A 24,914-nucleotide genomic window follows, 5' to 3' on the forward strand; every position below is an offset into this window, starting at 1 on the left:
AAGTGATCAATTTTTTTTTTTTTTTTGGTGAGAAAGAAAACAGATGGTCTCTTTTTCCTTGGGATCCAACTCATAGTAAATTTTGATGAATTCTATTAGAAAATCCTTTTGTTTTTGGTCATTTCATATTATTTAGTTACAAGTTTATTTTTGGAGCAGTTTACACAAATTTTGTAAAACAGTTAGCATTTTATTGGCTGGTTCTTGATCCTGTCTGTAGAAAACTTTAAAATGTGTGTTATTTCCAAGTCACTGCTAAAGAAGTGCTCAGCTGGTAAGTACAGCACTTGAAAGGGATAAGCGAGCCTGGAATATAATAACAGAACATGGGTTAGTCCCTGGTTTCTAATTCTTTAGAAACCATATATCTCGATGGGCTATAGCTTTAAAAAAAAAAAAACTTAATTGAGTTATAACTTTCATCCTATAAAATTCATGTGTTTTAAGGATACAATTAAATGAGTTTTAGTAAATTTACAGAATTGTGCAACCATTGTCACGATCTAATTTTAGAACATTTCCATCATTCCCCCAAAGAAACTTCCAGCCTCTTTGCAGTCACTCTCCATTCCCACCAGCAACCACTATTGATAGGCTGAGTCTTTCTCTTATAACAACTGGATACAGAACTATAGTTGTCCAGTCTACCTTAGCGTGAGATAGTAAATTAGTACCGAAAATCAAAACGTCTATTCTCTACCCGAGCATATCTCTTCCAGAGTTCAGAATTACAGTCATGGGTAGCTGCTTTTTCAATTCTATCTTTTTTTTTTTTTAATTTTACCATTTTAACCATTTTTTAAAATAAATTTATTTATTTATTTATTTTGTATTATTTTTAGCTGTGTTGGGTCTTCGTTTCTGTGCGAGGGCTTTCTCTAGTTGCGGCAAGTGGGGGCCGCTCTTCATCGCGGTGCGTGGGCCTCTCACTATCACGGCCTCTCTTGTTGCGGAGCACAGGCTCCAGACGCGCAGGCTCAGTAGTTGTGGCTCACGGGCCCAGTTGCTCCGCGGCATATGGGATCTTCCCAGACCAGGGCTCGAACTCGTGTCCCCTGCATTGGCAGGCAGATTCTCAACCACTGCGCCACCAGGGAAGCCTCAATTCTGTCTTTTAAATTAAAAAAAAAAAAAAAGGTTTTTCCCCAGTCCATTCTCAGAATAGTGTCACAAGCCACCTTACCCACCTGTCTGTTTCCCTAATTTAAATCTATCATACTTGTACAGATGTGGGACCTGTAATGGTATAACAAGGACTCTTTTCCATGTTACTTTTGTTGGGAAAATATTTCTCAAATATACACAATCATTTTTGAATAAACAGTGGATCTTCCTTTCAATTTTCAAGAACTTGTTAGTAAAAATATTTAACAAATTTTATGGGTGTTTCTGAAATTAGAATGCCATGACTCACAAGGCACCCTTGTTTCTGTAAGCATGTTAATGCCTATCCATTTTAGGCAGGAGGATTTTTACAGGTAAATTAAGCTCTAAGAATGTTAATAAGGAAAAGCTAAGATGTCTTGGTCTCTGCAAAAACTTTTATAGGCATAAAACTTTTATAGCTAACTGGATCCTGTTAACAGCAATGTACCTATATTATAAATGTAATATAGTAGTTTGTTAGTTACAGTATATTATAATTAAATGGCAAGTATGGGTAACAGGGAAATACTTAACAGGCTCCTTCCGTCTCCCCCCCAAGAGAGGTGATTTATATATTAAATTTTTTTCTAAGTTTATATTAATTTTTGCAAAATTATGAAGATTTAAAAATGCCTGTAATGTTATCTGGAGACTTTCTATGTATTTTATGTATCTCTCTGTTTTAAAAAAGCTTGTCATTGATGGTCTCAATCTATTTTTTTTTTAAATAAATTTATTTATTTATTTATGGCTGTGTTGGGTCTTCGATGCTCCGCGCGGGCTTTCTCTAGTCGCGGCGAGCGGGGGCTACTCTTCGTTGAGGTGCGCAGGCTTCTCATTGTGGTGGCTTCTCTTGTTGAGGAGCACAGGCTCTAGGCGTGCAGGCTTCAGTAGTTGTGGCATGCGGGCTCAAGTAGTTGTGGCTCACGGGCTCTAGAGCACAGGCTCAGTAGTTGTGGCACATGGGCTTAGTTGTTCTGCGGCATGTGGAATCTTCCCAGACCAGGGCTCGAACCCGTGTCCCCTGCGTTGGCAGATGGATTCTTAACCACTGTGCCACCAGGGAAGTCCTAATCTTTTTCACTGACTATATTGTTGACCTATAATATGTAATGGCACTAGAGGTAGTGATGTGGTATTAAGAACAGGGACTCCTGAGATTGGATTCCTGGTTCAGATCTGAGCTCTGTCACTTCTACCTGTCTGACCTTGAGCATCTCACTTATCTCAATTTCTTTTCTTTAAATATTTCCTAACGTTGTTATGAGGAATAATTAGATATTACACAAAGCACAGTACCTGGCACATAGTAACATTTGCTGAGGACTATTATATTGTGGCCATTTTATTATACAACTTGACTTTTTAATGGCTTTAAGGTGACCACTGGGTTTCAGTTTAAGGGCTGAGAAAGCTTAATGTCTGTTACGAAACCCATCAGCTCTTTTGTTTCCATTGATCTTCAACTCTGTTTCAGGACCTTGTTTTTCTTAAGCCTTTAAACAACGCCTAAATCTCTTTCATTCAGAATTGCAGTTTGTAAATGTTAGCACCACATTGTCTTTGGTCAATGTTTAAACCTCTATCTTTAACAGATTACATCTTTTTAAACATTGAAACCCACATATAAACTTAGATAAGTTTCCTTAATTTTTAAACTACATTTACATGTTTAATACATCTTATCTTCTTAACCACCTGCAAATGCACAAACGAGGCCAACATACAAATTTAACAAGCAAAGCATTTCTAAGCCCTCAGCTGAGCTCATGTCTGCATTTAACCTCTTCTGTGGGATGCTGTCTGTGAGCTTCAGATCAGAACTGGGAGTGAGTCACGAGTCTCAACACTTGCACCTTTTCTTCGAGCCTTGAACCTCTGTCACTCGGCCCCTTTCCCATTTTTTGGTCAACCGTAACCTCTGAGATGAATCACTGAGTTCCTACACCTCCTATTCAGATCTAAGTTTGTACTTAATTGGATACTGCATCCTTCTTATAGTATTAGTATACTTGTCTCACAATTCTGTAGTTACTATATCAAAATACAGTATCAAGATGGCTATAATTTAGTTAATCCCCTGTTGTTGGATATTAGGCTATTTCCAATTTGCTCTTATAAATAACTGTGTTGAAAGCATATGTGTAGACATATTTTGTGTACATCCTTATTTCCTTGGGATAAATTCCTAAAATAGAATAACTGGGTACCATTACCCCAATATTGGTTGTATAATGTTGTCTAATATCTACTGGTACAAACCTTCTACTGCTGCCCCCATTTTCACTCCCTGATGAGCCTTAGAATCATTTTTTGTCAAATTACAGGAAAAATACTATTGGGATTATTAAGAGAAAATGACTAATGTTGTATACTAATATGGTAAGATCAAACCCTTTATGGTATAATAGAGGTGAAATAAAACATAGAAGCAAAATTATATATTTTCTTGTAATTTGACAGAAAGATCCTGAAGTTCCCTTAGGGGTGAAAAGTGGAGGATTTTTTCCACTAGATATTAGAACACATATTACACAGCTAAAATAGTGATATTGGCATTGAAAGAGCACAGCTATATACATACTTCTGTTCCTACTATTGAGTACTTTCTCTCCCCCAAATCAAGTGGATACTGAATTTTATCAACTGCCTTTTTTAACTTCACTCAAGATGATCATATCTTTTCTGTTTACATTTCTTTTTTGTACTTAATAAAGTACAAATTAGTCATTTCCTAATTTGAAACCTTCCTTGTATTTCTGGAGTAAATCATACTTAGTTCTTAAAAACAAAAACAAAACCTAGTAAAACAGTATCACTGTACTAAAAGTTTCAGAGTTTCACAGTTGCCTTCAAAAGAAAGATTAATCTATAGAGATCTTGAACTTTTAAAATATTATCTAGACTAACTTCCAGTATATTGCAATGTAAGAGAACTTGGAAATCTTTTCATCTGCTTTGTGCTCTGACAGAGTACCCTAAACAAGTGACCTAATGGGATTGCCATCCCTCAAGAGGAACTATTGTGGCTTTTGTCACTTTCCAGATTCTTACTGGTAGGAAGGTCTCACCATAGGAATGAGTATGTTGTAATCATCACCTTGATGATAAACATTGCATCTCAAGATTGGCTGACACATGATGAATGTGCTTTGTATACTTAATCCTCTTGATGAAACCCCAAGGAAAATATCAATCCCGCCACTAATGTTGATAAATGGGCTTTGTACTCACAGAGTGCTATTGCTCCCAGGAGCACAAAGCTCTTCAGGATTAATTATTTCAGTCTTTCTCACAGTTGTCCCAGGAGGTGGATGGCTGAACGCTTCCTCTTTAAAAAAAAAAAAAGGTAACTGTTTTCTTCTGTTCTACATTCTGTGTTCTAGAACTAGGTAGCTACCTTTTTAAAGACCATCTGTATGTCCGCTGGTGGACTTGGGTTTCAAAATCAACAAGCTTCTTTCCACTATAGACACCAGGCTTGGAGCAGATGCGTAGTAGTCAAGTTGGACGGAATTTGGATAATAGTTTGGCAAGATGCTATGAGTGGCGTAGCCTGAAGTTGGTAACGAGAGACAGGCAATGGCTGAGTTAGTGCTTTGGTACCTCCATTAGAAGTAGTTGTCCATGGTGTTGAAGGTTTGTTTTTGCAAATGCCTTACTCAGGCACCTCTTCATTATACTTGTCCTACAACACTGAGCTAGGGCACTATGGAGAATCTCTGTCAGTCTTCTTTTACAGAGAGGGGCCCTTGTCCTTTCTCACCCTGCTCTGATGCATTAGTATCTGGGGGCTTTTCACAGGGACAGAACAGTAGAAAGGTGAGAGGTCCGAACTTTTTGGTACTACCTCTTAGCCAATCTCCATCTCTTAGTGATCCTCTGTTTCCCTGCCAGGCTAACTTTCCTCTTGCTTTCGCTTCCTCGGAAATGTTCAGTGACTTTCTGTGTACACTTCTTTAGGGATACAGCTAAGGCTGCATTTTGATCTAGCGATCCACCTCATCCTTCTTCGTCTTAACAATATGCCAGTCAGTCTTCTCCAAAGTTTTGCTATTTTAGTTCCGTCTCTTCAGCTAGACTTCAAGCTCTTTGGGTGAACGTTCAGGTCAGTGTTTTTTTTTCTTCAAACTCCTTTTAATTGCACCCACATATTCCTCAGTGCTGGGACATTTAGGTGCACAATAAACATTTGTGGTTGATCATCTATTTGCCATTCACAACTGTCAAGAAATATTGCCGGTCCATACTGACTGTGCCATTTTAACTTTTTTTTTTTCCTTTTTCTTTCGTTAAACAAAGGCTTAGCTGTCACCACTTTGAGTTTTTCCTCCTCCCTATTTTTCTCCCCTGAAGTTACCCTGAGAGGGAGGTCTTTAAAATGCAAAGGATTGTGCTTAAGTTGTGCAGTGTACTCTGGGTGGGGACTAATTACGAGGTTTGAAAACTTCTTCAGGCGGCTGGGGTCTGGAGCGGGACGAAAATACTGCTTTCCTAAATTGACAACAGCTGGGGCCGTGTTGCTGGCACATATAAAAGCGGTGGTGCTGGTGCTCTGTGTTGTAGAGAAATCGTCACTCTTTAGAGCCTGTGGCGCTTTAAGCAGAGGACACCTTTCATCACTGGTGTCGTGGTGGGTAAGTGCCCCGAGCTGGTCCTCCGGGTCTGCATTTCTGTTGTTCGGTAGAAATTGTGGTGACTGTATCGAAGTGTTGTCAGTTACTAATTTACCATGTTAGTTGTAGTGAATTATTTTATCCTTCCAGTAATGAGTAGAATTTCTCCCTAAATGGGCATAGCTAATAAGGCTTTGTGTATCTTTTCACTGTGTTATTTTGAAGGCTGTCAGCTTTCCTTCTGTATGGTGTGCATCTCTGAATATAAAAGGATAAACAGAGGTAGTGCCATGTAAAGTATCTTGAATGCATAGTTCTTGAGTATGTTCTGAAAAGTAGTCACTTAAAAAGATTCCAGTTTTTAATATGAAAGTAGAAAGTTGACCATTTTGACAAATGCAGAGAATAACAATTATTCTATGCATGTAAGCAACTCATCACAGTTTTTTATCCTTTAAGGTTCATAGAAAAATTGCAGTCTTAGGAAGGAATGATGTGATCTCTGGGTGGGTTCTAGCTTATTATGACTTCACGGTTTGTAACAAGTGATAGTGTCTGATGAAGTGTTTGCATTGCTGGGTCCTGACTTTTATTTATAAAAATTTAAAAGGAATTGTTTATTAAAATGTTCCTATTTATACTGACATAAGCTCAAAAAGAGAATTCCAAGATGAAACAATTCAATGTTTTATTTTTATTTATTTACTTTTAAATTTTATTTATTTATTTTTGTCTGCGTTGGGTCTTTGTTGCTGTGCGTGGACTTTCCTAGTCGTGGCGAGCGGGGGCTACTTTTCATTGTGGTGTGCGGGCTTCTCACTGTGGTGGCTTCTCTCGTTGCAGAGCACGGGTTCTAGGCACACGGGCTTCAGTAGTTGTGGCACATGGGCTCAGTAGTTGTGGCTCAGGGGCTCTAGAGCAAAGGCTGAGTAGTTGTGGCACACGGACTTAGTTGCTCCGCGGCATGTGGGATCTTCCCAGACCAGGGCTCGAACCCGTGTCCCCTGCATTGGCAGGTGGATTCTTAACCACTGTGCCACAAGGGAAGTCCCTCAATGTTTTATAAATAAACTCCATCTCAGCAGCTTTAACTGTGTTCGGACGATACATTTATAAAGCAAATGGCTTTGGTATTTGTTTCCTTATTTTGATAATGTTTTTGTTTTGGATGCTTGACAACTGGACAAGCAGTTTCTGAACATAGTTCTATTTTGTTTTTACAGGTGGGATAGTAACATCTTTGGGAGAAAGAAAATTGGCTTCCTTTCCTGAAAGCGGTGAATGTACAGCAGATGGTTGCCCAGGAGGAACACTAGTCCGATGGAGACCCTCTATGTTTTGTACTAGGAAACAGAATCACTTGTAAGAGTCCATGTTGATCTTGGCAGTAGAAGGATTAAAAAAAGTTGAGTTTCCACAAAGAACAAGAACTTTACCATCTCCCTTTTTGATCTGAAGACCGGAGGACAATGGATATCATAGAGACAGCAAAACTTGAAGAACATATGGAAAACCAAACCAACGATCCTGCAAACACTTACACAAGACCTGCTGAACCTGTTGAAGAAGAGAACAAAAATGGCAATGGTAAACCTAAGAGTTTATCCAATGGGCTGCGAAAGGGCACCAAAAAGTACCCGGACTATATCCAAATTGCTATGCCCACGGAATCGAGGAACAAATTTCCCCTAGAGTGGTGGAAAACGGGCATTGCCTTCGTGTACGCTCTTTTCAACCTCGTCCTGACAACCGTCATGATCACGGTTGTGCACGAGAGGGTCCCTCCCAAGGAGCTCAGCCCTCCACTCCCAGACAAGTTTTTTGATTACATAGATCGGGTGAAATGGGCATTTTCTGTATCAGAAATAAATGGAATTATATTAGTTGGATTATGGATCACCCAGTGGCTATTTCTGAGATACAAGTAAGTAAGGTCTAACATGTTTTGGGGATTTGCCATGAGTTTATATTTTAGTGAGCTGGTGTGTAGTTGAAATGATCTTTCTCGGTTTTATCTGATAAATTCAGTCTTATCCAGGCACTTAATGAAAAGAATCAATAGAAAGATCTACAACCTTGAGTAAATCCAGTCATTATTCCATAAGCATTTATTGAGCAACTGTAGGAAAGTGGCAACTGTGTGTGAAGGTGTGGTGGATGATTCAGACTTTGTAAATTTAAGGTGCAGTTCTAATTTCAAGCAACTTGGCACTATGGTATTTGCATGATACATTAAGAGCCTTGGAAAGGAATAACATTCACTTCATCATGCTTGTGTTATTCCAGGCTCTTGACAGGTGGGGAAAGTTGTAGGCTGGGAAGCTTTTTTCTCTATTACTCATAATGTGATGACTATATTGGTCTATAGTCAATCGCAGGCTTTGAGGTTTGCCTCTCTTCAAGAGTTCTCGAATTTTACATGTCTTTTCCTTTTGCCTTTTGGCAATCCAATCACAAGAGTTTGTTTAATAAACTGCATTTAGAACTGGGTCCATGCGGTTTGGGTTTTAGATTTCTAAAGTAAACGTGCCTTCTGGTTTCCTCAAGCCATCACAAAGGAGCATTTAGTTCATTGGTTTCAGTCTTCCCATTTTAGAATAGCAGGAATCAGGAAGTGTAGTAAGCCAGGTACTTTTGCTTTGAAGATACTTAAAAATAGGACACAGCTCTGAGGTGGTTATTTCTGCTTCCCTGTCGAATTCTGATTGCTAATCCATTAAGAAAAAAGCCCCCTCAATTCCCCTTTTCTCCTCAGCCATCATTCAGATGTTTTTTCTCTACTAAGATTCTAATAATTAAATCACAAATATAAGTTTAATTAAAACATTGCCCATAAACGGAGGCTTTTGAAAGTATAATACATGCTAACATAGTCAATACACTTCAGAGTCAAATAGGGTTTCAGCAGTAATGCCACAAGATCATTTTTTGAAGAAGGAATTTACGCTATATTGTTCTTTCAATTGGTTGTTGCTTTGAGATTTGAAGAGTTCAGTCTATCTTTGCTAAAGAGTTCCCCACATGCAGGTGTGCAGTTTTGAAAACTTATTCCGCAAACTGAAGTCATTCCTAAGCATTTTCTTTAAAATATTTCTCATAATAATGTGTAAGTAAAAGACATAGCTGTCAATTGTCTTTTACTTAGTAGGGGAACTTTACGCTAAAGTTGTTAGTTATGACGTGCTTTATGCTAAAAGCAAACAGTGTAGCTGTTGAACTTTAGCGTTTTCCTTTTTAGTGTCTGGAATTGACACTGAATATAAGAGAGACTGCTCAGGACAAAGATATTTGCTCTCTCCTTTGTTTTAGAGCAAAGTTTTATTTGTATATGTGTGTGAAAGAGAAATTTCCCAGGGCCGGGTAAGTAGCCGGCTTCCAGCCTGCAGTACAGTCTTGGTGTATTTGCATCTTCACGTAGAAGACAGTTGTTACCTCTCTCTCCAGTGCCAACTTCGGTTTTACCATGTCAAAACTTATTTTCACACAGGCCAGCCGCATGTTTTAATGATAGCCACTGTTTGGGTCACAATCCACCAGCAAAAACTTGGGGAAATCACACTAATTTTCCTTTTTCCTTTTCATATAGAATTGGATCTTATATTTTAGTAACTGGTAGAGTAATTTTTATAACCCGTTTTGAACATTCCAGCTGAATAAGAAATTCTAGTTGTTCTCTCTCTCTCACTCTCCCTCTCTCACTTAAAACACCTTTAAAGCTATGGGGGGAAAAAAAAATCACTGGCAGTAGTTCTTTAAATAAGGCTGCGGAGTGCATGTTTCACCTCTAAGTTAATTTTCTGTTCTGAGTACAGCTGAACTCTGAATACTGGAATGAATATAATTGACCCAGAATAATTCCTGCTTATTACTTCACCTTGTCTAACAGCATGGAGCACAGTTCAGCGCTCTTTTTGAACCTGGGTTTGAATCAAAGGGAGAATAGTTTTTCACTTAACCAGATGGAAGCCCTCAGCAATGTTCATTACCTGTTCCTTTTCAGTACTAGAAAAGGCAGGACTAGAATAGCAGGCCTTTGAAAGAAATGCCTTGCAAGAAATAGATACTTTCATCAACTAGTCAAGGTGTTTCTCTCTATATTTTGACCCCAGAAACCCTGGAATCTCCTTAAAATAGCTCTTGGAGACAGGCAGCTAAAATTATATTTGTACATGATTCTTTAGAAGTCCCAGCAGTTACCTGAATTAGACCTTGATCCATGGCACACCACAGTCTTGGAGAAAACTTAAAATATTCCACATGCCTAAAATTGCCTGTTTTTCCAGAGGTTTTTGATCACTGGTTTTGGAAGTTTGAGAGCTCTGAAAATGGGAGACCTGGAGTAACATATTTTATGTACTAGGGAAGTTACAACCAGTAATTCTAGGGGCTTTGTGGATCCCAGCCATCTTTATAGAGCCCAGAGTTTATAGGTCCACCTCTAACTACACAACAGAATCATCTTCAGAATTCGTGATGCCCATTCAGGTACGCAAGAGACAGTGGTGCAGGTGGGCAGAGCCCTTCCCTTTGGAGAGCAGTGTGCTCAAAGCCAGCCTCTGGGAACCACTGCCTTAGACTGACGACTTAGGGGGCGAAGAGCAGGGACTAATGTTAGTCAAGACAACTGTCTTCACCGAAACATATAAAGTGAAAAAGGACTTGTGGGATTCTTTTTTTTTTTTTTTTTTTTAACCTCTTTTGATCAAGATTGCATAAAATCAGGGTAAACTAATCAGTTTACAGCTTCACTCTTAAATGTCCTTAAATGCACGAGGACACTTTGAACATCTTCAAAATATAATTCTCTGAAAATCTCTATAGTCGTAGACAAAATAGTTCATGCCCAAGTTGTCAGAATATTTTTGGATAGTCCCCAAATAAACCTTGCTTATATAACTTAGGTTAAAAGAGTTGTCCCATTTCCCTATGTGCCCAATGATGTCGTATCACCTTAGCTCATTAGTTAATTCCTCTGTGACTGTGGCTCGCTTATACCTCTGCTGTGTTCTCAAGAGAGGGTTTATTAATGCAGTGAGTTGACAGACAACGTAGAGAGGTTCATTGAATTCTCTGGCAAAGAGGGCCTTTTTTAGGAGTGGTAGTTGTGTGAAACCCTTCATCTATTTTAACACCCTCTCTCCGCAGAGACTCATTCCTTTGGGGCCCAACCCACCTAGATTAATTGCAGTATGTGAATCTTCAGTTCTGAAAGCTGCAATTATTCTTTATTGTGTTAAACATTATTTTATGTTGCCTTAGGAGCAAAAAACCCCAGTAAACCTATTTTTCCCCATCCTTATTTTTCCTTTAGGTCAATAGTGGGGCGCAGATTCTTTTTTATCATTGGGACTTTGTACCTGTATCGCTGCATCACGATGTACGTTACTACGCTCCCTGTGCCTGGAGTGCATTTCCAGTGTGCGCCAAAGGTAAGCCCCTCTGGATTACCATTTAGAGGACATTAAGCAAACAGTGATTGAACACCTGCTCTCTGTTATACATTCTCCTAGACACGTTCATATACGTTCATTGAAATCTAGCATATTTTGTTTTGCTTTAGATCTTGGGGGGAAACATTAGAATGTGCTCATAAAATTTATATGTTTGTGCATAAAAAATTCATCTTCTGCTAACTGGAAGTTACTACTGGGTCTTTGACTCTGCATTTTTGCCTTCTCATTTACTCATTCACGAATTCATTTTGAAAGTATTAAGTTCCTGTTACATACCAGGCACTGTGTAACAGCAATGACCAAAACAAAGTTCTCCCCCTCCGAGAACGTATATTCTTATTGAAGGACGGTGACAGTTAAATGAAGCCATAACTTGTTACATGGTGGTAAGTCAGGTGGCTATCAGTTGGAGAACAGTGAAGCTGAGTAAGGGTGAAAGGAACTATGGGGGTAGGTACTAAGTTATAGAGTGGTCAGGAAAAGCTTCTTCAATGAGAAAGCTTTTGGGCAGCCAAGATGAGGGAGTGAGCCATGTGAATGGGGTGAGAACTTCAGGACAAGGAAATAGCTTAATCACAGTGCGTTCAGGGAAGAGCAGGGAGACACGTGTGGCTGCATAGAGTTATGAAGAGTTGAAATGATGCAGCCACAGATCTCACAGGGCCTCTGTGCCCATTGTAGGAACTTGAACCTTGGTGGTGGCAGTGGAAATGAGGAGAAGTCATTCGACTCGGGATATATTTTGAAGGTAGAGCCAACAGGATGTGCTAATAAGTTGGATATGGGTTTAAGAGAAAGAAGTCAAGGATGACCTCAAAGTTTTTAGTAACTGGATCGAGCGGCCTTTCACTGAGAGTGTGAGAATGGATACTGAAAGTGTTGTAAACAGGATTTATAGTTTCTCCAGGTAGAGTCATTTCTCAAGAGAGCTGTTAATCATCTTAGACCCCAGTGTGCCCTGGTTTAAAAAGGAAACTTACAAATCATGTGCTTTCTGGGCAAGGGAATGAAGTCTATCATATTTAACTGAACACTAAGCAGATGTCCAAGGTGGAAGGAAAAATAGAGTTGTTCTGAAGAAGTCAACAGTCTCCTTCACCAAATATACGTGTGGTTTGGAGAAGCTATAATTTTCCAAAACCATCAAAGCAGAAAGTGTCTGTAATTAAAACAGTGTACATATTGAATTTAAACATTGACTGATTTTTAGTGAAACTAATTTAAGTCATGGTAGAAGTTCAGAAGCATAATAAACACTTCTAAGGGGTTATTGCAATGGGTTAAATGAAGAAATGGCCACAGGAAAGAAAGCAAGCCCATCCTAGTAACGGGTGAGGTTTGCAGGGATGAATTACTATGATTACAGAAAGCATGTAAAGATTATCTTCTGTGGAAAAGTTGCAATTTTCAGAAGCCACAAGAGCAAATGTACTGCTGGATAACCAAGCTACAGATGTTCACAGTGGAAGCTCTGGGAACAGCCCCTGTGTTCAGATGTCAAGACCTAAGACCTTTTCCTGAAGCATCAGTAGGCTATTGGTGCCTGGATCGTGGTTCAGTAAAACAAACACAGATCAATTTGTTTCAATAGAGGTGATGTGGTCTTACAGAACAAGAGGCAGAATTGCATTCTAAATGTGGTTCAGCCACTGGCTTTGAGTGCTCCTGAGATCTTTGTGGTTACAAAGCTATTAGATAATCTACCTGTCTCCTTTGTTGCTGACTCTATAGAATGCCCTTAGTGACTGAGAGCAATGACAGAACTGTGCATACTGAAGCCACTTGCTATGGAAGGTTATCTGACTAGTCCCTGATGCCTCACATCACCTGTTACTTAGTGGATGTGATCACAGAAGCCATCACAGTGATAGGCCCTTAGTCAAATCCTTGGCTCTCACAGTTTTCCAGTTGTCTTCCCCCTTCTCTATCCTATGGTTTACTTTAAGTCCTTGGCTTAATGATTTACTTCATCCCACACACCCAAGTTTTAGTTTGCAGTTGCAAAATTTGAGTTCTGAAAATTGTGTTTAAATAGATATTGACCTAGTTATTAGTACTCACATGAAATGATTTAGCTTCTCAAACCCCTTTTGCCACAGGAATGTTGGGCTGGCACAGCTACATTCCTTTCCCTGAGAAAGCTTCCCTCTCATCCTGGCCATAGAGGTCCAAAGGACTTCTCTTCTAAATTGAAGGGATGGTGTGGATGGTAAGGTTTCTGGTTTGGCAGCAGCCAAGTTGGGCTCTCTTGTACCTAATTTATTTTTGTGGGAAATGTTGTGTGGAGGTCATAGTTTGAGGAACCCTTGAGAACACTGAGCTCTGTCTGTTTTGGCTACTATGGTCAATGCTTCTCCTCCTGGTTTTCTACATCTTCAGTTTCATATCCAGGAATGGCATAGAATGGGTCTGAAAAATGAGGAAATTAAGAGGAACTAGAGTCTTTAGTGGTGTGTGATAGAGAGCCTCAATGAAGTAGAACAGAACTAGAAAATAATCTGTTAATCCCAACTCTATTACCCTCCCCCTTCCCAGTTTTCTTTCCACCCTCTTTTAAAATTTCCTTTCTTGAAGTTCTGTTTAGCATTTATGCTGAGCATGATCTGACATCTTAAGATAGCAGTGACAGGACTGAGGAATTAAGAACTGAGAAAGTACAGAAAAAGCAAGAAGAGAGTCCTTCCTCTGTTCTGCGAAGGCGTATGGAATCAAATGCTATCGGAAATCTCAATACACCAACACTGCTGAAAGAAAGGGGGGAGAAGAGAATGTGTGGCAGTATTTTAGCTCCTGGTTTAATTATGCCTTTTGATCCATCTAAATTTCTTTCTAGTAAAGAAATTTAAGTGTTTCTACCCTTAGAAAATTTGAGTATTGAGTTGGGGTGGGTCAGTGGATAAAAAAATATTATTATAGTTTTGAAATGAATGATGTGTTCTTTAAACTGGGAACACAATGGTCAGGCGGAGTGTATGTACCTTTCTATTTGATCTCATTGTTGACAGTTGTTTGTACCAACCGCACAACCAGAAATTCCTGAAGGTCTGTGGCTGATCTGATAAAGCACATGCTAGATTCTATCCTCCACATCAAGGGCTTTCACGTCATTTTATGTGGTTTGCAGTACGCCTTTCCTGAGGGGCACCTGAAGTGAGTCCTGCAACTCTGTCAACAGTCCTTATCTTCTCCGGGTATGGATCCTTTACTGCCTTCTAGACCCTGTCTTTTCAAGGCAGGGTCACCTGTTACTTGGCATGTTTGGTTTAAGGACTGTCAATTCTTGATAAAATGCACATGTTCTCTTGGTTTTGCCAGCTGGGCTCGGCCTAAGCAAACTCTTGAAGAAAAGTTGAGTTTCTTCGAAACCTCCAGTTTCTCATGCTGCCCTCTAATCCTGTTTCATGTCATTTTCTGCTGCAGAGCCTTATTCTCAACTATCACCCGATCACGGTGTGTTTGCCTTTTTACAAGGGTCACCTGAAGACCAGAAAGCTTTGCAGATCCATAAGATATTTTTAATCAGGAAAGTTTTAGGCAAGGAATCCTGCCCTAATTCCCATTTTATCGTATAGGATGGTTTCCCACCTGCTTTGGAGACTCAATTTCTCTCCTCCTAGACTGTCTTCTCCTCCACCTGTACGCATCTTACCCTCCTTCACTACTACACGTCTACTTGGACTAGACACTACCTGTCTACACCACCAAACAGTTTGCCACCATCATGACTGGCCTGGCCATGCTTCAGGGGCCAGTTGCCCAGAAGGATCATCGCTGAGTATGAAAAGCACTGTATCTTACAACTGTGCCCCAGGTCCCAAGTGGAAATAGTCATTAATGGTCTTTCTATAGTTCTCTTCTTGTGTATACTCTGACTCCATTTTATTTCTGAGTGTCATTCTTTGATTTTCTAAACCTATTCACTTGATATTAGACTGATGGGAAACCCTCCATCCGGCCCTACAGCGTTTCAGTATTCCATTTTCCCTTGTGTTCCATCTCAGTGCACTACTCCTTCCTGTATGCTTAAGGTTTGGGTTTTGGGGGGCGGTTTTTTTAAATACAATTTTTAAAGATTACACTCCATTTACAGTTATTACCAAATCATTGGCTCTATTCCCCGTGTTGTGCAATACATCCTTGAGCCGATCTTACACCCAATAGTTTGTACCTCCCACTCCCTCACCCCTATATTACCCCTCTCCCTTCCCTCCCCACTGGTAACCACTAGTTTGTTCCCTATATCTGTGAGTCTGCTTCCTTTTTTGTTATTTTACTAGTTTGTTGTATTTTTCAGATTACACATGTAAGTGATACCTGTATGCTTAAGTTTTAATGGGATATGAACTTTTGACTGTTGCCTCACACTCCTGCCCTAACCCATCATTGTTCCCCATGTCATCACGACAGCTTCTCGGGGCTTCTCCACCCTTGCCCAGGGAGCTCTCTCCTGACCTCCTGCCACAGCACACAGGTTATTGCTTTGGAGGATGTTTTTCCTGATCGAGCTACTCATTTTAAAGCTGCCAGTACATCCCTAATCCATCATTTTCAAGCCTGTTTAAATTAGTTAACGTATTGCAGCGCTTTTTAACTGTAAATGTTTTGATCAGATGTTAATACAGCTATATGCACACTTTAGGTTGCCCACCTAACACAAGGTATGAATACACTGTAGAATATTAGTAATGTGGAGTGCAGCCGAATCACGTATTAGCCATCTGAAACCCCGACCTCCCCCTGCAAAGAGGAAAGAAAGGAGCTTTGATCTTTTTGGTCCATAACTGTGGTGAAGTCATTGGTTATTAGTATTTTTAAAAGCTTTGCCCAAGGACACACCACCACTAAAATGTATTATTAGTAACATATTGAATAATTTAAAACGTATCACTAAAACTGGCCAATACAATGAATAAAATCCAGTTTGAGGAGCTTCCCCCTTGGATTCTTTTTGACTGAAGTTAAAAAGAAAAAAATCACAACCTGGTGGCCTTTCTAAATATCACATAAATTAGGCTAAAACATGATTTTATCAGCTTATAAATTTTTCTCCTGATCTTCTTGTGTCATTCAGCTCAACGGAGACTCTCAGGCAAAAGTACAACGGATTCTACGGTTGATTTCTGGTGGCGGATTGTCCATAACTGGGTCGCATATCTTGTGTGGAGACTTCCTCTTCAGCGGTCACACAGTTGTGCTGACACTTACTTATTTGTTCATCAAAGAATGTAAGTAATAACTCATTCCTGCTTTATTGATTGTTGTAGTGGGCGGGATCCCTAAGCCCTGAAACTGATAAGAGTCCTTATTCTATTGGAATCGACAGCTATGGAAAGTGGGATGTGTGTGTGTGTGTGTGTGTGTGTGTGTGTGTGTGTTTAAATCATTTCAACCAGTCGTATGTGATTTGAACACTGAAGGAAGGCTTAAAGCTTGGCCCTGGCTTCTTGCTAACATTTAGCATGCCTCCAAAATGTCTCCCTCCTTGGTTAGTACTTCTTAAGGTATGAAAAGCTATTTTAATGTTGAAACAAAGAAGAATCATTGTTAAGGTTACTGCAAAAAAAGAATCAGTGTGCTCCAGAGCCAAATGGAAAGGACTTTTGAATGAAATTTCCATTGTATGGAATATCCATTCCATCATCCCAAATACTTTGGTTAATATTTTCCCCTTTTTAAACCTTTTTTAACGTTTCCTTATCCCACTTTATTCTAATTTCGTCACTTCCAGTAGCTTTCTGTGCTTTAATATGCATCTTCATGAAACAGTTTGCCAATACTGACCACTTTCTTCTTAGAAAGCAACATGGAGATGAGAATGTGAAATATCTCCCCATATTTATGTACTTAATTCCCATTATACAAAATTCTTGTGTATTCCAGTGGCTTTTTTTTTTTGGCCGGAAAAACATCTTGTTCACTGTGAAGGAGGTTGTGTTTGGTTTTAGCTGCCTAGCAGATTTCTGAGGCTTTGTATATTTGGGCCCATTATCTCAAAATCCTTTTGAAGTAGTGATGCTTCTCCCTCCATTTTTACCAAGCTAGTCGGTGTTAACCTTCATCTTTAGTTCCAAGATACCCTATCCCCATGCCATTGTTCTTTTAGAGGCTTATCTCAATTCTCTTCACTTGCAGAGCATATTATGGAGGTCTTTGGGCAGAGACCAGGGAAAGGAGGCCCTTCCCCTCTGTCCTCCTTGGTTAGTCCCCTTCTCTCCCTTCTTCTCTTAGCCTGTCATTAGTCCAAACAGGTTTAGACCCATCAAGGTTTATCTTCCAGTGGTGCAGAAGTGAATTCTTGCCCCATAGACTTCCCGGGGTTATAGGTTTTAATTCTGCTTTGAGGGCAATACGACAAAGAGAGGAGAGTCTCTGTAGTAGATGAAGTCTTTTTTTTTTTTTTTTTTTTTGGTGACAATTGTATATCTTCTGAATTGTTTTCTTTCTAAATGCTACACACAAGCTTTGAGTTAGGAGAGCAGCATGTTAAGTGTTCGGCCTTTGTCATACTGTCTGACTTGAAGGCAGAGGGTCTTCTGCACCTTTCCCCATAGTTCTGTTCTTACACAGTTGGAGACGTGGTGGAGGGGAGGAACCTAGCTCTGTCTGTGTGCCAATAACTGCCCCTTAAATTTCAATCTTCTGAAATTTCTAATTTCTAATACCTAGTTACAGGTTCTGGGTGGTGGGCAGAGCGATTTATGTTGTTTATAGCTCTCGCTCTGACTTTTGCTGTGGAAAGTTCAGCAAAAACTGATCTATGTAAGATCAGTCATTTTCCAGTCGAGAGGTTCATTTGGGTTGTAGGATCTTCTCTCTAATCTGCAGATCATACAAGCTTATAGAAGAAGATGAGGATGAGGGCCGGGAGGAGTTACATGTTAGAGTGAAGCTACTGTGGGTGGAAAACATAAGGTAATGAAGAGAAAACATCCCAGGAAACCGAGAGTCAGTTTTATAAAATAATTGAAGACCAAGTGATATTACAGCAAATCGACATAGTACTTTTTCTGTGCCAGGCACTATTCCAAGGCCTTGACGCAAACTAACTTGTTTAGTCCTTGTAGCTACCTCATGAGGGAAACACTGTTTTTCCCCATTTTTCAGAGGAAACTTAAGCATAAAGAAAGTGAATGAATTAAGCCACAGTCCACAGTTAGTAATTGGAGGATGCAGTATTCAAACTCAAGCAGGCTGACTCCAGAGGTTACACTACCAATTTCTTGGCTCTGTTTAGAATTTTTGGAAACCCAAGCTGTCTGATCTTATAGAATTGCTAAGAAATAGCCTGGATGTATTGCTCATTGTTGTACTTTCACCTCAGAGAAATAGCAGGGCAACTTTTTGTTTATTTCTATGCTTTAATAAAGGCTGATGCAGTATGTAGAGACATTTTCTTTCCCACATATGATTTGAGCTTGAGGTTTTTTAAATTGTGTAAGTTTACATACAGCAAGGAAAGAATTACATTCTGCTTTTTCCTTTTTTTTTTTTTAAATAGATCTTTATTGGAGTACAATTGCTTCACAATACTGTGTTAGTCTCTGTTGTACAACAAAGTGAATCAGCTATATGCATACATATGTCCCCATATCCCGTCCCTCTTGCGTCTCCCTCCCACCCTCCCTATCCCATCCCGCTAGGTGGTCACAAAGCACGGAGCTGATCTCCCTGTGCTATGCAGCTGCTTCCCACTAGCTATCTATTTTACATTTGGTAGTGTATATATGTCGATGCTACTCTCACTTTTTCCAAGTTTTGGTGAGAAACAAAAGGGCAAATCTGTAATGCTTGATACAAACCCAACTTTAGAATCAGTTCTGTACATAAACTGGGCATTCCATGTTTACGCCCGTTTCCTATGCAATTAGGAAAAACAGACCTTCTAAATTATACCATGTGTTGTTGTTCTGAGTAAGCATTGGTTCCAGTGGTTTCTTTGAACATTCTGCTTCTAGAATTAGATGCATCATTTGTATATTTTTTGCTTTCCTGCCTTTTGATCATTTTGGACTCTCCCTGTTTACTCCGTTGTTACGAGCAGATTTGAATTTAGTCATGAGAGTAGTTGAAAATGTGGGACCAGAATCATTTTGTGGATTAGCAAGAGAGGGTCTTACACAGGTGTGCAAATATTATCTTTGGGACTTAGGTTCCTTATAAAACTAGCCTGGAGAAATCAATGTAGCTCTTAGAACCAAATGTCTTGCTAGTCGAGAAAACTACTTTTTTTTTTTTTTTTACCTTGCTACTACACAAAGTCTATTGTCTCTATTATTCATTGACAACTAGGGCTAGGATCCCACACAGACAGTGGAGTTCATTAATAATTGTATCATCATCTCTCAGCTCAAGGTTATCCCTGTGGGTAGAATGAGAGAACAGAGAGGATTACCATTTTGCCATTTCTATTTCAAAATAGTTTATATTAAATCTTTTCTTTGGGCCAGCCAGTGTTCTCAGTTAATGAGCAGTGATCCCAGTGTGGTAGCTCATAGAGAATACATTTTTATGTGCTAGGAGAGCAGTGCTAGGGCATCTAGCCATTCCTGAAACCTCATTTTCAATTCCACAAGTAGTAAAATGGGCCACCTCTTTACTCCCTACCTACTTGAGCTTTGCTTCTTGTGGATAAACAAATACAAAATAGTTCTGCTTTGCTCAGACATTTTGGACTTTTAAGGTAAATACCAGATGACCTGTTAGGAAGGGAAGCAGGGCTGATGTGAGGCTTCAGGGAGGGGTGAGGTCTATGGTGGTGGAGAATGCATATTTAGTGAAATCTCCAGATTTTTAACATTCAGATCCTAACAGAACAGTTATGGAGACTGTTGATCTGGCCCCCCAGGCTACAGAAGTAAGGCCTCTCCTAGCTATAAAATTCTCAGATTTCATGAGTTATCTGCCAGAACCTCGTGGCAGGATGAACCAAGCAAGAGTTGGAAATAATGAGCTGCACATTCAGAAGTAGGAAATCAGACTTTCAAATGCAAATACAGGTTTATCATCTTACTGTTCCACGTAGGACTAAAAGAGCAACAGCTATTTAATTTTTATTTGAACCATGTTTGATTTGATGTGTCACGTAAAGTTCTGGAAATGGATCTTTTTGCTATTCAACCATTCTTCCACACTTGAAAGTAAATATCACTATAAATATAAACACAGTTAAATATGAAATAAATTTTAGTTTATTCGATTATTATCTTTGTGAGCTAATAAAGCTTTAAAATAGAAAAAAGGAAAGAGTTATTCAAAGAAAAGAAAAGTTATTAGAGATGAGCACTGGCTCCAGTTACACCTGTGTCATTACCACCTGTGTGGGAAGGCTGGGGGGCGTGCAATCATGTTTAACCTGCCGGGCGCTTTAGTTCTCTCTTATAGCTGATCAGTGTCATGAACTTAGTGCCCTCTCTAGGTAAGGCTCAAACCCATAAGTGAATAGGCAAGAATCCCAAGCTTTACATAGGGAGTGTCTTATAGTTGCTATTGGCAATAACAGTATAAAGTTGCTGAGAATCAAAATATTGCTAGCCACAAATACCATTTTTCTCCCCCTGCAGAAATCAAAGTAAGTTTATATATAAGACCTAAAATCACTCTTGCTTTCTCATTCCCTCCTCCACCCCACCGCCCCTTTTTCATAGACAATGACCCTTTCTTTTTCTTTTTTTTGGCCACACAACGCGGCTCATGGGATCTGAGTTCCCTGACCAGGGATTAAACCCAGCCATGGCAGAGCAAGTGCTGGGTCCTAACCACTGGACCATCAGGGAGTTCCCGACAACTATCCTTTCTTTTCACTCTGCTGTTTCTCTTTCCAGTGGGGTCCCTACAGGAGCCAGTATGAGCCAATTCCAACCTAATGTGACATATTTCTGTTCTCTTCCTAATTATTAAACACTATGGGTAAGACCTAGAGTATCTAGTGTTACCAGCCGCCCCAGGGAATTACTATTAGACCTGCTACCAACAGCACCCCGTCTCCCCTCGCCAACCGGAGCAAATCCCAGCCAGTTCACAGGGACTCATTTTGGGTTATCCATTTTCTCCTTCAGTGACTTCCTGGCCTTAGACTTTTCTCAGGTCATTAGGATAGACTGTCATCATTCAGTCCACCTCTGGCAGTCCTATTAACTATTAATTTTTCTGCTGTCCAGACTCGCCTCGTCACTTCTGGTGGTATCATTTAATCTGCTGGCTGCTGAGCGCCGCTGGAATCATCTGCATCCTTGTAGCACACGAACACTACACTGTCGATGTGATCGTTGCTTATTATATCACAACACGGCTCTTTTGGTGGTACCATTCCATGGCCAATGAAAAGGTGAGAGCAGTGAAATTATCCTTGGATAATTTCTTTTCTTTAAATGCAGTGGGCCTCTTTTCACACAGCGGAGTTTCCAGTAGCTTAATGGGAATAACTGCTGTTGCCGCCTAAACGTGTGGTTTAGGTCAGTTCACTTAAACTTATAGTAATGACTGCCTCTTAAAATAAAGAATGTCACAAATATAAATGATGTTTAAGGGTAAAAATGCTGTATAATTATAAAGCACGGTGTTTTACTAATTTCAGCTAATTTATAGGAGAATTAAAGTTGAATAAAAGCTTAGGAACCTTCTCTGTGGAAGCATTGTTGTGCAGCTAGGTGAAACATGCCCTGCCCTTTTGAGGAAAAGACAGCAACTATTTTAAAAGTCAGGCAAAATGAGTAACTGATGAAGAAGTGGACTTTGTACATCTCTTGGTGATACTGCGCTCTCTGGCTTCCCTTCTTATCCTTCCTTATTTGTTTCTGCAGCCTCCTGTTCCTAGATGACTTTTTTTTTCTTCTCCCATTCATTCTGAAAGAGCTGGCTCAGATGTCATCTCTTGTGAGAAGCCTTTCCTAACTACTGCTCTCTGCCTCCAGTCCCAAGATGGAATGATCCCTTCTCTCTGTCTTCCTAGCCTTAGTGTATGTCCTCGGTGTTAACAGAGTTAGTCTGCGTGCCATGACTTACTTATCTTGGGATAGTCCTGCCATATTGTCGGATGCATATAATGTTGGGAGAATTTGTGAGCAACTGAAATATGTAGTTCCCCAAGGATCTAAATCCAGTTCTCAGTTAGTGGTGTCCACTAATGAATGCCCCTCCTATGGATTACTTTACTTGTCTCTGTGGCTCTGTTTCCTATTTTGTCGTCTCCTATTTCCATCTTCCTTCTTCCACTTCCATCTAGATGTCTACTGACACCTAATGAACCAAAATCTTCATCTTTCCCCTTAAATATGCTCAACCTTATGAGCTCTCCTTTCACTCTTCCATCTTCCTTGACCCACAGATCTGACCACTGACATATCCTGAAAAATTTTCCTCCTGGAGAGCTCTCCCTCCCATTCTTGAGTCTCCATTCTTACTGGAATTGCAGGCAGAAGATTTGCCTGAGAACTTCTCTGGTGGTCCAGTGGTTAAGACTCCGCGCTTCCAATGCAGGGGGCGCAGGCTCGATCTCTGGTTGGGGAACTAAGATCGCACATGCCACAGGGCACGGGCAAAAAGTAAAAACAAAACAAAACCAAACAAAACAGATTTGCCTGAGCCACAGAGAGGGAAAGAGTGGAGGGGGTTGGAAGTGTGGCCAGAGTCCTGTCAGAGTTAGGGGAAAGGAGCGAAGACAAGCATTGCCTTGCGATCCGGGTTCTGCTGCTTTCCCTGTTCAGTTACAGCAAATGACAGTTTAATTAAGTAACAAATTAGGATGCAAGTTGTGAAAAATATGTCTCATTTTACTTTTTTTCTACCTTTTACAGAACTTGAAGGTCTCTTCACAGACTAATTTCTTGTCTCGAGCATGGTGGTTCCCCATCTTTTATTTTTTTGAGAAAAACGTACAAGGCTCAATTCCTTGCTGCTTCTCGTGGCCACTGTCCTGGCCTCCTGGCTGCTTTAAATCGTCTTGCAAGAAGTATTCACGGGTTCAGAAGATCGGTGAAGATAATGAAAAATCTACCTGAGGAGCAAAACAAAGGCATCAGCTCTTAGACCAAAAGAGTTATCGCTGTAACCAAAGGTATAGTTTTGTTTTTGTTTTTATTTTAGGAGAACTGATTGCTAAATGAAGCAGACCAAATTTTGTGCAAATGATTAGAAAGATGAACGAAGTATTACCCTTTGACTGGTTTTTTATTCATCCTGAGAAAGTTACATTCTCCTGCAGCTCTTCATTCATTGGTGACAAGCCCTCAAACTGGGATTTTACTAATGAGCTTGTTAAAGAGGTGCCAAAGAACATACTACTTCTTCCCTCATTCTTTCTCCTCTAAAGCTCTCTACTTCAGAATTTTTTCAGGAATTTTTTTCCCTCTGAGGTCAAAAGAATTTGTTAATGTTTTAAATAAAAATCTGGATATATACGGCTACTGTGTAAATAGAATCACCTAATGTTGAGAGTGATTTTTAGCATTAGGCTTCTCAGCGAGGGGGAGATCCATGGGTTGTGAGTGAACTTCGGGTGAACTTTGTTTCGGCTCTGTCAAGGGGAAGGTCAGGGTCAGGTCTGGGAATATGTGCTGCTGCTACCACCCAATGTACTATATCACTTTCACTTTTTTTTTTTTTTTAACTGATAATTTTATAACTTAAAAAAAAAGATGAACTAAGTAAATATAAAAGTATTTGACACACCCCACAGATTTTACATGTGTGTAAATATTTCATTTTAAGACCTCTCTGACAGATATACAGGAGACATGGGGCGGCTTATGCTAACGAGGAGTCCTTCTGCTGTCCCCCTGGTAACTTTGCACCTGTACCCCCAGAGCAGTCAACAGTGTGGCACAGGCTGAACACACATAGCTGTATGAACTGATGCTCATGCCCTGTGGGGAACAAGCCTGTGTTTCTCTCCCAGGTCACGCCCTGTGTGAGATCTGCTTTAGAGCTGCAAATTGGAACTCAGAAATACAGTTGGTCACATTTCACTGAAAACCATTTCTTCCTAGTGACATTGTGCTTTCTGGAAAAACCAAGATGGAATCCAAAAGTTTAATGCATCCTTGCCTTTTAGCAAGAGACTCCGTTTCTTATGCACTGGTCCTAAGGACACATACCACAATTGAGTAATTTTACTTTGACCCTAAAATTATACCACGGTGCTGCACTATAATCTATGGTTGGAATTGGTGTGTTAGTCGGTTACAGCTACTCAATAAAGGGGGATAATAGTTTCTAAAGTTCTTTCAGGTGATGCAAAAAAAAAAAGATGGATTTTTAAATATCTGACCAGATGTAGTGCATTATTTAATGCTGTTGAATCTTTTGGATAATTCTTGGCTTAATTTCTTTAGACTTCTAGTAACCCTAGGAAAAACTTTAAGGTCACAAAGTCATCAACACAGTCAGAGAGTGGAGAGGCCAGGGGGGCTGGTAGGAGGCAGTTACATGTATAGTGAAGGTGAAAATTTCTCCCCACTTAGAATGAAAAACATCCCTAAATTTGTCATTGTAAACAAGTCGGCCTTGATTCGGTACACAAAATTGACCTTTAAATTGTTGGAGAGGAGCACAGTACAGATCTGTTCAGAAGGCTCATCATCCTTCGGTGCTAAAATTCTGTATATGTTTTCAGTGTGGCTCTTTCTCTGTGTAAAAAAGAAACACTAACGGTTGAATTCCAAGGCAGAAAGACGGACTAATCTGGTTATTTACAACAAGAACT

General features: G+C 39.9%; 1 protein-coding gene across 11 annotated transcripts in view; it reads left to right on the forward strand.

Annotated features, from left to right (window-relative positions):
* Positions 1 to 24,914, forward strand: part of SGMS2 (sphingomyelin synthase 2) — a 99,595-nt gene that overhangs the window by 52,032 nt on the left and 22,649 nt on the right. For 8 of the 11 annotated variants that reach the window (XM_082462925.1, XM_082462922.1, XM_082462926.1 and 5 more), the window contains 5 exons: positions 6,986 to 7,686; positions 11,074 to 11,191; positions 16,287 to 16,440; positions 21,373 to 21,539; positions 23,008 to 24,859. In XM_082462925.1, the coding sequence (XP_082319051.1) occupies positions 7,232 to 7,686; positions 11,074 to 11,191; positions 16,287 to 16,440; positions 21,373 to 21,539; positions 23,008 to 23,211 (1,098 nt within the window). In that variant the 5' untranslated portion in view covers positions 6,986 to 7,231 and the 3' untranslated portion in view covers positions 23,212 to 24,859. Of the gene's footprint in view, positions 1 to 6,985; positions 7,687 to 11,073; positions 11,192 to 16,286; positions 16,441 to 21,372; positions 21,540 to 23,007; positions 24,860 to 24,914 lie in introns of those variants that run through there. The other 3 variants (XR_014263921.1, XR_014263922.1, XM_082462923.1) reach the window with 2 other exon arrangements.

This window comes from Balaenoptera physalus (assembly GCF_965194825.1).
Source record: "Balaenoptera physalus genome assembly, chromosome: 5".
Classification (NCBI taxonomy): Eukaryota; Metazoa; Chordata; class Mammalia; order Artiodactyla; family Balaenopteridae; genus Balaenoptera; species Balaenoptera physalus.